The following is a 13149-nucleotide window of genomic DNA, read 5'->3' on the forward strand; positions in this document are numbered from 1 at the left end:
TCACACCCACTGTGATGTTCCAAACCCAGGAGGATCTTAAAAGATGCTCTGCACAGAGTGCAGTGGTGAGGCCTCCTCCTCCCGGTGAGGACTCTCACCGCTGTTCCTTCTGCGTGTTTGCAAAACACACCAGCCATGGGAGCACGCCTGTTAATTAAAACAAAAACACAACTGTTTCTGTGGAGCTTTCGAAGTACAGAAGCTTAGTGCCGAAGCCGGGAAGGAAACAGCAGTGTCCAGTCAGCTGCTGGGTCTCGATGGCTGCCTAAGAATGAAGCAATGGTTAGGAAAAGCCAGGAAACAGGCACCTGAATTAAAGAGAAACGAGTGGGGGGCGGGGGGTGGGGAGCGAGTGAGACTTGGAATTGGAAGTATTTAGAATGCCTTTATCATTTCCCTGAGGGACTGTTTAATATCAAAGTGGCTGGATAGGAAGGCTTCTCAGTCTAATCTGATTCCAAAGTTAGCCTCTCCGAAAAGAGAGAAAGAATAGCTTCAGTGGCTTGAGGCCATGCTGGGGTCAGGCTGGAGTCTATTCCTGCCGGAGCTGCTGAGTCACTGCCACCTCAGGAAATCACTTGACCTCTGGTTCAGTTGACCTAGAAGGTAGAGTGAAGCCTACAGCCGAGAAGGCTCCATTCGAAAGGCCCTTGCTATTAACTGGAACCCTCCACTGACTTCCCAGCCGCGTGAACCCAAAGATTTAAGAATGAACAAATAAGGTAAGGTGCATTAGAATACAAAAACATCAATTAAGAAAAGAAACACACACAGACAAACAAAACAAACTCAGTGATTTCTTCCCAAGGAAAACATCACCAGAAAAGCAGACCAAAAATATCTTCTGGTCCTCTTTCAAATATGGTCTGCATCTTGGAAGGGTGGTGAAAACATGGATCAGATAGCACCTCTCTTAAAGAGATGCCTATTCCAACCCCTTCCATAAGTTATCCAAAGCAGGATGTGAAAAGGCTTAGGTGTGGGAAAGGTAGTGGGGTGGTAGGCAGGAAGCAGCAACAACAGAAAAAAAAAAACAAAACTAAAGGACAGATAAGGCATTCATTACACTGTATTTTAAAAGGCAAGGAGAAGACTTCAGTAATATAGAACATCTACATGAGGGACAGATCCAATGGTGTCCCTCCACACCTTCTTTTCATAACACAGAGTTCTGTTCTTTGGCTTAAAGATCTATAGGAATTGTCAACTAAATAGATGTTCGCTTTGTATTAAAAAAATTTATTTTGTGATCTGTACATGTGATAAAGTGGGGCTTCCTTGTAGACTTTTAAAGGCAAAACAAAACAAAAACCCAAAAGTAAAAATGTATAAATACAATATATATTTTCTTACAAAAATGGGAGATTTACAAAATATACATACTGCACTTGTCTCTATTTTACAAATTTCACATGCAAGAGATACAACACAAAAGATGCCAGAAACTGTGTAGTGGGAGTTTTAAATCTGACAAATGAGACCATTTTGGAAGTTTAAGAAACACAACGTCGATGTTAACTTTAATATAAAAAGCAGCTCCACTCAACTGAACATTACATATATAAAGTAACTTGTACTCCTGACAGTACCCTCTATGATTTAAAAACTATTTAAAACAGCATTAAAAAATTGTTTTGAGAAACAGGATAGTGTTGCAAGATTGGAGGGTGGTGTCAAAGGTGGAGTAAAGGTTAGCTCCCATGATTCTCTGCTCAGCTTTAGAGCATTATGCAAAATAATCAGTTCTATTATAGAAAAAAAAAGTACATGATTTAAGATTAATAAATTTAAGTCATGCAGCACATTTCAAAGAACTCCAGAATTACTTTGAAGTTTACCTTCTTTTAATGACTTTCCTTAAAAAAGGGGACCCATGGTTTGAACTGTCCACTTCATTCACTGTCATTTCTGCAGGTCACCTCCCCATCCAGCCACACAAAGACAGGGTCAGCATACACATGATGTCTTATAAACGGATTTATGGAACTAAGAAAACAGGACAAAATGGCTCTTTACTTTTTAAAAAAATTTAACTTCTTTATTCTGGAGGCTGACGGCATCATGCTTTTCCTTTTACCTTGAAGAATTCAAATTGGAAGAAAATAGAAAACCCAAATGCAGGTTTATAGGAAGAAAAAAATAATAAAGGGAGAGATTTCCCTGAACATTTGAACAGAGTCTGTAGATAGGATTGTGTGTTCTGAATTAAATTTATTTAAAACAAATAGAACAAAACCCCTTGCATTTCCTTTAGCCAAGTCAGAACCTCTGACTGACTGGGGGTATGGAAGCACACTGCCGTTCACTTATCCTTAAAAAGGAATGTTTATCTCAGCCAAATTAACATCCAAAGGGAAACCTCTGATTTGTGCTACTTTGCGTATAAAAGTTGCTGTCTTCACAGTTATGCCTTTCCACAGGGGAGACACTTTTGTTTCCTCTTTTGTCTCTTACAACAAAGACAAGGAGAAAAATGCACTCCTGTTTTGAAAAGCAACAAGTCATCACTTCTTTTCAGAGTATTAAACCAAATAAAACACCTTCTTCCTTCTGCCTTCCCCAGAAAATAAAAAAGTAGCAGAAATACCTACTACTCATCTCCTTTGCCTCCTCTCGAAATGTTATCTTCATTTCTTTCGCATCCTCACATTCTAGGAGGCGGGCCCCCCAAGACTTCCAAATGCTTATTTTACAAGACTTGAAAGGACCAGGAGAGGAAAAACAGGCAGGAGGGGCCAGGGGAGGAGAGACTGTAATGTCTGACCCTGGAAATTAACCCATCTGGGCTCCAGTTTGGCCCCAGTGAAAAGAGATTATGGTTTGACCACCGCTTGACAAGGACACCGCAGGGAGTCCTCCCTTTTCCCAACAAAGCCGCCGCCGCAGACAGAGCTGTACCTTTCACCCGGGCCTCACAGGAGTGAGGACAGGCCACTTGTCTTGCAGCAGGGGAATCGCTCACAGTCCCAGTTCGGCCCTGGAGCCGGGAAGAACTCAGAGCCATCTCTGCTGGGCTCAATCTCGATAGGCCCAGGTCGGGCGGTACCGTACACGATCAACATCATCGTTATCATCACCATCATCATTATCTTCCCGCAAGTCTTTGCCATAAGTCTTTCCATCCAAACCGTCTTTTCACCCAGGCCTCCTTTTCCAAACCCACCCCTCGCCCCAAATCTACAAATATCATCTCTCTTCCAGGTCACTTCTCATTGGAGGGGGTGGAGGTTACAGGACACCCCTCCCCCCACAGCAGTTCTCTCCTTCCCACGCCTCTCCCCCTGCTAGGGGGATGGGGGAAGGGAGGGTGGGGGAGGGGCTGGGGCTCATACCGCAGTTTCCCCCTTGCTGCTGTGGCTGAGTCTGTGGTAGAAGCGGCGCCACGACTGCAGAGTCTTGCCGGACCAGATCCAGAAGCCGGTGGTGATGCCCACGATCATGGTCATCAGGTACTTGATCATGAAGACAGTGAAGTCGGGGCTCATGGGCGGGAAATGGCCAGGCGGGCAGGGCACCGCGTAGCTCTTGCACGTCTGCAGGAGCCAGGTGCGCTCCCAGTGTTCGCGGAAGGCCTGCTCATAGAAGTAGCAGGCCAGGACGATGGTCGCGGGCACCGTGTAGAGCACGCTGAAGACGCCGATGCGCACCATGAGCTTCTCCAGTTTTTCGGTCTTGGTTCCGTCGTGCTTCATGATGGTGCGGATGCGGAAGAGCGACACGAAGCCGGCCAGCAGGAAGGACGTGCCAATGAAGAGGTAGACGAACAGAGGCGCCAGCACGAAGCCCCGCAGCGCATCCACGCTGGACAGGCCCACGTAGCACACCCCACTGAGCAAGTCCCCATCCACCTGGCCCATGGCCAAGATGGTGATGGTCTTGACAGCGGGCACGGCCCACGCGGCCAGGTGGAAGTACTGCGAGTTGGCTTCGATGGCCTCATGGCCCCACTTCATGCCGGCTGCCAGGAACCAAGTGAGCGACAGGATGACCCACCAGATGGAACTGGCCATGCCGAAGAAGTACAGCACCATGAAGAGGATAGTGCAACCCTCCTTCTTGGTGCCCTGCGCCACCGTGCGGTAGCCATCGTCTGAGAAGCGCTCCACGCACACGGCGCGGTCCTCCAGCAGGAAGCCGGCCACGTGCGCCACGGCCACCATGAAGTAGCAGCCGGACAGAAAGATGATGGGCCGCTCGGGATAGCTGAAGCGCCGCATGTCCACTAAATAGGTGAGCACGGTGAACAGCGTCGAGGCGCAGCACAGCACCGACCACACGCCCACCCAGAGACGGGCAAAGCGCCTCTCCTCCTCCTTAAAGTACATTAGGCCGTTGGCACGGCCTGGCTCGCACGGGGCGCCGCAGTCGCGCTCGCCCAGGAAGCGGTAGCCCAGGTAGGGGGGCACCTTGAGCTGGCGGGGGCACGAAAAGGGGAAGGCAGAGCGGCCCCTGCCGTCAGCGGCCCCCGGGGGCAGCGCCGAGTAGGGCAGGTCCGGCATGTAGGGCGCGGTGGGGTAGGCTGTGGGGCCGCCGCCCGGGCCCCCGGAGCCGTCGGACGTGTTCTGGCCCACGCAGATCTCGCCCGCGCCGTGCACCGGGAAGTTCTCACAGCGCAACCGCTCGGGCCACTGGAAGCCGAACTTGTTCATGAGCGCTTCACAGCCCTGGCGGGCACGCTCGCACAGAGAGCGGCACGGCGGGATGGCCTGATCCAGCACGGTACACACGGGTGCGTACATAGAGCACAGGAAGAAGCGCAGTTCGGGAGAACACTGCACCTTCACCAGCGGGTAGAACTGGTGTACCTCGAGGCCCGCGTCCTCTTGATTCGTGTGGCCTAGCAGGTTGGGCAGGATGGTCTGGTTGTAGGCAATGTCCGTGCACAGCGGGATGGAGATGGGCTGGCAGAAGCCGTGGTCCGGCACCGAGATCCCCTTCTCGCCGTGGTAAGGCTGCGCCCCGGCGCCGGCGGGCAGCGCGCCTAGCAGCGCAAGCACCAGGGTGCACAGGCCCAGGGGCGAGGGCGACGCGGCCGCGCCGGGGCCCCACATCGCCGGCCACGGGTGCAGCGGCGCTCTCAGCCGGAGGAGCGCGACGAGGCAGCCGGGAGAGGCTTGGATCCGAGGAGGCGCGGTCGCGCCCGGCGCATGAGAGTCCTCCCGGCGCCGGGACCGGGCCGTGGGCGGCGCGGCGCTGAGGGCGCTGCAGCTGGGGTGCCCGCGCCGCGGGGGCGCCGCTGCCGTCTCCGCCCAGCACTCGAGCAGCCGCGGGGAGCCCTAACTCGTCTGTTTGGGTCGGGGGCGCTGAGGGGGGCCGCCTTCTTCTCCCGCTGCGACGTAACGGTGCGGCTTTTTCTGCGGCGAGGAGCAACAAGCGTCTCCGGTTACCCTTCAAAGTTTGCCCAAAGTCTATCGACCCACAGCGCACAGTAACGCACGCGCCCCCCACACCAAGTCCGGCCCCCGGCAGGCGAGAGCCCGGCGCCGCCGCCTGCTAGCCTCGGCCGCCGCCTCGGCCGTGCTGCTCCGCCTCCTCGCCTCGAGCCTCTCTCGCCGCCGCCGCCTCCTCCTCCTTCGCCTCCTTTTCTACTCCCCCGCTCCTTCTTCAGCCCCAAAAGCTCGGCCCCCAAGTTTCTGCCAAACGGGTGATTCTCGCTGTGAGTCCGATCGGCGCCTTGGAGCCAAGAGCTCAGCGAGTTCTTTTTGGAAATCCAGTTACACTGCGTCCGAAGCTGCGAGGGCCCGGTGCCCGCGGCCTGGGCCTGGCCTCTCCAGCCTCGCGAAGCCCTGGCCCGTGAGTCCCGGCGCCCGCCGCCGCCGCCGCCGCCGCCCGCCGGGAGGGAGCGAGCGCAGAGTAACGCCTCGGAGTCGCGCAACTCGCCAGAAGAAGCGTCGGGCTCGCAAGGTTCCGGGCCGCCCCGCCTCCTCCCCTCCCCCCATTCACAAACCACTCCGGGGGCGGACCCTAGAGCTCTAGGGCGGCCCAATAGTAGCCTTTGTTTTCTGTGTGGCGGCCTCCGGATTGGGTGGAAGTCGGAAAGGCCGGGCGAGGGAACTGGAGAGGCGGAGTCTGAAGCGCTCTGGGCGGATTCCTGAGGGGAGGGGCAGGGGTTCGGGACGGAAAAGTTAAGAAAAACTTTTACGGTGGATTCGCTCGAGGGTTGGGGGGTGGGGGGTAAACGCACCAGAAAGGGAATTTGCCTCAAAGGTTTGCTCCTCTTCCGGGTACGCAAAAATACACATCTCGAACGGGAGGACGAAAAGACAGAGGCTTTTGCTGGGAGAACAGCGCAGCGCCTCAGCGGAGAGACGTGACCCGGAGTCACATTAGCCCTGTCTGGGCTGAAAATGCTGGGTTTGGCAGGGGGCTTTTGGATAGCTGGATCCTAAATGTGGGGTTCGGTACCGAGAGAGAAGGGGTGCGCCTCTCAGATCGACTTTTTCTCCCCAGACCCAAACAGACCACGTGAGGCCACAATCCCTCACACCCTCTCTCCGGGTTGTAGAAAGGAGGAGGGGCCCGCGTCCGAGGAGAAATTGGAGTCGGGAGGAGGGGGCCGACTTAAGGCGGGAGGAAGTACAGACCCCTCCGAGGGGAGAGGGCTAGGGAGCGGCGAGCTCGGGGGACCCGGGCCCCCAGGCCACCCCGCCCGCGAGCACGGCCCAGAGTCTAGAAATCTGGTGTGGCTTTAGAGCGGTTATAAGAAAACTAAGACAGTGTTGGGGGGGGGTGGGTATAAAAGTACCTGAGACCGAATGCCCGGGAATACTCTACGGTTTAAAGTGCGTCTTCGATTGCGGCGCTTTCCTTAGTTCTTCCGGCGTGTGGCCATTCGGGATCCCCTCTTCGTTTGAGAAGCAATGACTTGATCCTGTAGTTGAAATGTTGCATAGAGAAGTTTCAATGCGTATTAGAAACCAGGGCATTTGCTAATTAAGGAGTTTTCAAAACACAAAGAGAGGTGATCCGTGTTCTCCAGTGGCGTTTTCTGATTGGCAAGCGGTCTTTTGTTCCCGGTCAAATCTTGGCCCTGCTCGCGGCACTGGGCGCTCCCGTGAGCTCTCCGGTTACTCCCGGCGAGGTCAGAATTCACCCGGGGGCCTCTCCCCTCTCTCTGGGCAGCAAAGAATACCATGAATTCCCATGCAGGGTAGTGACAATTTGAGAAAGGCTAAATCTGTCTCTCATTTTGTCTCTGTCACACACAAACACACACACAGACACGCACAAATACTATGTTTAAGAAAACGTTACTCCTGGCTGAGCCCTTCCTTCTGCCAGGCTCAGTTCCGGGCGCTGGACCCTGAGGGATTTCTGATCAGGTTGCGTGTTTGCAGAAGTTGCTGCCTCTGCTGCCCCCGGTGAGCTTCTCCAGCAAGAAAAAACTGGTTCTGAAATGTAAGACAATTAATTGGGTTCCCTTCCATGGGAGACTCTGGCTTCCTCTGTTTCTCTTTTATTTATTTTCTGTTACTGAAGTTTACTGAGCATCTTACCTTCCACTTCACAGTTCTTTGTCCTTTTCCACTCTTGTTAATGGATCTAGAGAGCTGAATCATTTGGGCCAAGGTAGGGTGTCAGACTGCTCACATTCTCCATCCGCCCCTCAACAGGAGTCCTCATACTCTTTTTTCTTCCAAAGCATCAGCTTCCCCCTCACACCCAGGACCTTATTTGTTTTCTTTTGGGTTATCTGCTGCAAGGTACCATACAAAGGATTAATGACATTTGCTTTAAAAATATTTTATTCCTTCCTTATATATTTTTAAAGGCTCCTCTTTTTCTTTCTAGATTATTATTCTTACTACCTAACATTGGGGAGCATTGATATTGCTTGAAAGATGTTGTTTAAAGACAATGCTGCTGCTTTGCTTTGTCATTTAAAGTGTGTGTGGTAGGGGGTTGGAAATCCTTTTTTCTCTCTGTGAGCTTCTGGATATCCTCCTTTTCTAAATCAAATTTTCATGCTTATTCATCAGGCCACAGATCTAAGTCATCTTTGCTTATTGAGGGAGAAATTGCAAGCACTGTCATCAAATAAAATGAAAACCGACAGGATAAAATACTGTGTTTCAAATAAAGCTAAAACCAGTTTAGTTGATGAGCTAGTTTTACTCCCCATATTATAGCCCCAGACAGCTCGCTGATGATAAGTAATAGGGATAATTATTTAGAAAGGAAAAAGGAGAACCCTTTAAGAAAATACAAGGGGTGAATGAAATATTTTTAAAACAGTCTATGCATAAGATGCAGGAAACCCATCCCAGATGGAAAGTATCGCAGATGTGAGTCCTGAGTCCTATTGCACTGTCCCAGGCAGACAAATGCAAAAAGCATAAAAGCAAAGACTACTTTTTTGGAGTGTTTTGTTTTTTAAAAGGATTTTTCAAAACCCACTTGAAAATTATTTTGAAAAATAAGAATTTGCTCTTCGTGAGAGGAGTGTGGCAGCCTTCTATGCCTTGCCTGATACAGAATGCTCTGATTTCAAGGAGCTAAGTAATAAATGGGAGTAGATCAGAAAAGCGAGTTCACAATGTAGGGGGCTAAATAGTCTGTTTTAGGCTCTATGATAAATGTAGTAACACTGGTTCACATTCTGTCCAGGATCAATTTAATTTTCTTTTCCAAGCAATTCTTTCCACACCCAACTCCCAAAGCCACTAACTGGTATCTTCTTTGGAGAGCTAAGGGTGGAAAATTTTGTAACTGTCTGCTGCAAAACTTCCAATTGTCCCTGCCCTTTAAAACAACAAAGGCTTTTATTTCTTCACATCACAGTCATATGGTCTCACAGAAAAGTGATGGTATTCATTGGCTCCAGTTATTTAAATGCTACTTATTTTGGCCAAGTCCCAGGTTTATCTAGTTGAATTACATTCTGATGTCAGGCCAGATTTGAAAATGGCCACCTTCGTGGTGCCACAATTCTGTGGCTGTAGTGAAAACTCCAGCTGCAAGAATTACTCACGCAAGATGAGAAAGGGCAGCTTTTAGTATATACTTCCCTTTTTTGGCCTCTCTTTTACCAGACAGTTTTTTGACTTTATAACATTAAGGACTTGGAATTTCAAGTTGCCAAGTTGCCGTTGAAGTCCTTTAATTTTAGTTTGGGGTGTTGGATCATTCCCAGAATGGGAACATTCGTATCCCTAAACAGACTTTCCAGTGTCATGAAAGTTAGAGATGTCTAGATTAAAAAAGAGGGCCATGCTGAAGTCCTGACAGGCGTGCTAGGCCCCACGCAGTAGAGGTGATTTATATCATTCAAACCCTTTGACCATTTCTCTTGTTGCTTGAGGGTTGCATTAGTTATCTATTGTTGTATAACAAATTACCCCCCAAACTTAGCAGCTTAAAACAATAGACATTTAATATTTCATAGTTTTTGTATATTGGGAATCTGGATGAGCTTAGCTGGGTCCCCTGGCTTGGGGTTGTTCATGAAACTGCAACCAGGGTGTTGGTTGGGGCCGCAGTTACCTCAAGGTTCAAGTGGAGGAGGATCTACTTCCAAACTCATGTGGCTATTGGCAGGTCTCAGACTATCCATTTCCAAGGTCATCACATGGCTGTTGGCAGGCCTCAGGTTCTCACTAGCTGTTGGCTGAAGACCTCAGTTCCTTGCCTGTAGGCCTCTCATAAAGCCACTTATAACATGGTACCTGCTCTCCCAGAGCAAGTGCTGAGAGAAGGAGAGAGAGACACAGAGAGAGAGAGAAAGACAGAGAGATAGAAAAAACACAGAAAATGGCAATCAAGTCACAGTCTTTCTATAGTCTTGGCCATCCTGTCACTTTTGCCATATTCTACTCATTAGAAGCAATTCGCTAGGTCTACCCATACACCACACTCAAGGGGTAGCAGGAATTACTATAGGGCATGAAAACACATTGGAGGGTGAGGATCACAAGGAGCCATTTTAGAGTCAGTTTATCATAAGGATTATTTATTCATTCCCAAAGTATACGGAGAGGAGGCCTCAGAGAGAAACAACCGTTAGGTCCCTGCCTTGTGGTGTCCAGGGAAAGGATCACAAATAAAAACACATATTGACTGGTTATAATGCCACTTGCGTCTGTTAGAACAGAAACCTAATTGTGGCCAGCCATTTTTTCAAATACATGCCATTGGACTTGAAGGAGAAAGAATGTGGAGGAAGCTGATTAATGAAAGGCCATCAGCAATCCTAGGGGAAAACCTCCAGGTGGAGAGGGTGGGCCATTCTGGGGAGTCAAATCTGTACTCAAGGACAGAACATTTGGACCATAGTCTCTAGAACAAGACTTTGGCGATTTGGGTTATGAGGTAGAGGCACTGTTGGTAATTGCTACCTATGTGTTTAACACCAGTCTGCCCAGTACAGATGTGGAGGAAGGCTGGCAGAGGTGGTTAGCACAGACTGGCTAGGTTCTGCTTTTCACCATTGATTTCCTGTCATGCCTCGGGCAAGTCACTTAACCTCTCTGGATCCCTCAGTGTGCTGTGAGAATTAATGAGATAGTATTTATGCAATGCTTTGTGATCTATGGGCAAAAAATCATGATGACAGAATCCTAGTTCGGTTGTATGGATGCAAATCATAGAAATAAAAGACCAAGTTAGGTGCATATTTTGGGGCTCTGGCTCTTTGCTAATGTTGTGATTTTTTTTTTTTTCCAGTAGTATGCCTGTAAATGTTTAATCACCATCTCTCCAAGAAAAAAGCCCTGACCTGTACATTTGCCCATTTCCGTGGTGTAAATACTGCTACCATGGCTTATTTCAAGGCAACACTATGTTACTAAGCTTGAATTTTGGAAAAGATGCAGGTAATCAGCTCTCACAAGCCCTGAATAGCTGGCTTTTAGCACACCATTGGGTTTACAGAACTTATTCTCTTCAGATTATTTTGAGCATTAAAACCATTATATTTTTAGTAGAATGATTATCATTTGTAAAGTACCAGGTGATTTAGGTACAATATTCCTAAGTTTATAACAATTCTTCAAGTTTCTAGATAGAAACTCCTTTTTATAGTAGCAGCGTCTGGACTAAAACCTAGATTTATATAACATTTTTCACTTTGCACTGAACTGCTACTTGATGTCTTCTTGGTAAACATCACTAATTTTTGTCCTTTTATTTGTCTTATCAAAAGCCCTTCTAAAATTTAGAGAAGCCCCAGAATTTCTAGACTTGAGATACCAAGCCCCAGATTGGTTATGACCCCCCAGAGTATCATTCCTGTACAGCTTTCAAAACCACTTGGTAATGCTTACTATTTTTTTTTTCTAATTTGTCAAGGAACAGTTTAATTTCCATTGCTGAAACTGAGCCAGTAGGGATCTAGATTAGGAGATGTGGGGGACACTTTTCCTGTTCCACTAGGATGAGTGTGTCAGGCCCTTCCCATCACAGCATCTCAGCGGGCCGTGAAAGTCAGCAGAGCACTAGGAGGAGAAGCTGCGGCAACAAGACTCACAATATTCATGACAGCCTCCAAGGGAACCTTCAAGAAAAGAGAGGATGGAGCTGGAGCAGTGGCCGGAAGGGTGGTTATCAGAATCACCTAAGGAATTAAAAACAAAAAAAATCAGAAGCGTGTGCCCCACCTCGGACATGTTGAACCAGAATCTCTGGCATTGGACTTGGGGGTTTAAGTTTTAAAAGCTCATTAGGTGATTTTTTTTAATTAGACAGGTTTCAGAACCACTGACCCAAACTCATATTCCAAAGCAGGGTCTTGTGCCATCGATGCCTTATAGAAGATCTCTGGTGTTGTGCAAAGTCCTCGCTTTACTTGATTATGTTTTGAACGGAGGGATGGAATAATGAGAAGCATAAGGGAGGATGGAGTGTGTGAGGGGTGTGTGTGTGTGTGTGTGTGTGTGTGTGTAAGAGAAAATAAGAGAGGGAAAGAGAGAGAGGGGTGGTTGGATGATGTGATGTTGGGTCTGGGACTTTATTTATGAGTCTCAAGAAGTTTGCGGTGGCCATTGTAAAATGTAATACCTGCTACTCCCACAGTTCATTTCTCCCACAGGCATTTCCTCAGACCCACATTGCCATCCTCGGAGCTTGGACCACAGATGACTGAGCCAGGACTAGGCGAGCATCTGACCCAGCCATGGTGTTGTCTGCATGAGACCTCATCCAGCTGGTGTGGCCACTGGATATAGAGTGGTACCCAATCAGATCCTTTCATTTGAGGAGTCTAAGTGTAACATAGAGTGGCAGAGGCTGAGAGACTCACTGAAAAAGGAACAAGCAGAAAACAGGAAGCAGTGGAACCTTGGAGGAAACCAGAGCCATGAGCAAAGTTCGATGGTAGCAACAGGAGGGAAGGGAAGAAAGAACACCTGTTTCAAAAGGAGAAGACAAGTTTACAAGAGCCATTTCCTAGCTCCTTGCCTTGGAATCCTACCATTCCCATTAATGAAGCCACCTGACTGCTTGTCTATTCCTAATCACTAGAGAGAATCTCACTAACTCTAGTGCCAGGGGCCTGGGAAAGGCTGAAAACTCTTCTGACTTTGTCCTGGGGGATGGGCCCATAGAAGCAGAAGGCTGACCTCCAAGGACCATCAGCAGCCCAGGGGAGGGATCCGTTCAGGGTTGGCTAACAGCACTGTGTTGCAGCCACCTTCATCTTGCTCAATGGCCTGGATAAAGAATTTGAAAATATACCTCCTAGGACTGCAGTTGACCCAGAGAGCTGTGAGTGAGTGATTATAAAGTGTTGCAATGTAGGAATTATCTATGAAGTCATTTAACTGTCTTCCCAGGTGTATGAAAGTTTGTTTTGAGATAGATGTGGCGCGTTTCTCTCTTCAAGGATCGAACAGAGGAAAGGGCTCCGTTACAGCCAGGGAAAAGAGAAGAATTCTGAGGGTCTTGGTCCTGCCACAAGCCTCTTGGCCTCAGGCAAGTTGGTCTGTTTCTCCATCTGTGAAGTGAGGAAGCTGGGCTTTGTGATCTGCCACCTTCCCCCCCCACCCCGCCCCATCTGGCCCACGAGAACGTATGGCTCTCTTTGGGGGTTCCTCACCTGGACCAAGATTTCCCACACTAGGGACTTTTTCCTGTGTTATGTGGAAGTTACCCAACAAAACTGATCCAGTCTCATCCCAGTTCTGGGTGACTGGCACAGTTGGCGCTCACGACCTG

At 49.0% G+C, this 13149-nt stretch overlaps 1 protein-coding gene across 1 annotated transcript; it reads right to left on the reverse strand.

The window, feature by feature from the left end:
- Positions 1–3293: 3293 nt before the first annotated feature.
- Positions 3294–5051, reverse strand: FZD7 (frizzled class receptor 7). Its single transcript, XM_028123521.2, has one exon. The coding sequence runs from the start codon at positions 5049–5051 to the stop codon at positions 3327–3329; it is 1725 nt and encodes a 574-aa protein (XP_027979322.1). The 3' UTR covers positions 3294–3326.
- Between the last annotated feature and the right edge of the window lie 8098 nt (positions 5052–13149).

The sequence above is a fragment of the Eumetopias jubatus genome, unplaced genomic scaffold (assembly GCF_037043125.1).
Source record: "Eumetopias jubatus isolate StellerSeaLion01/CBP00866 unplaced genomic scaffold, mEumJub1_p1.0 scaffold_3, whole genome shotgun sequence".
Classification (NCBI taxonomy): domain Eukaryota; kingdom Metazoa; phylum Chordata; class Mammalia; order Carnivora; family Otariidae; genus Eumetopias; species Eumetopias jubatus.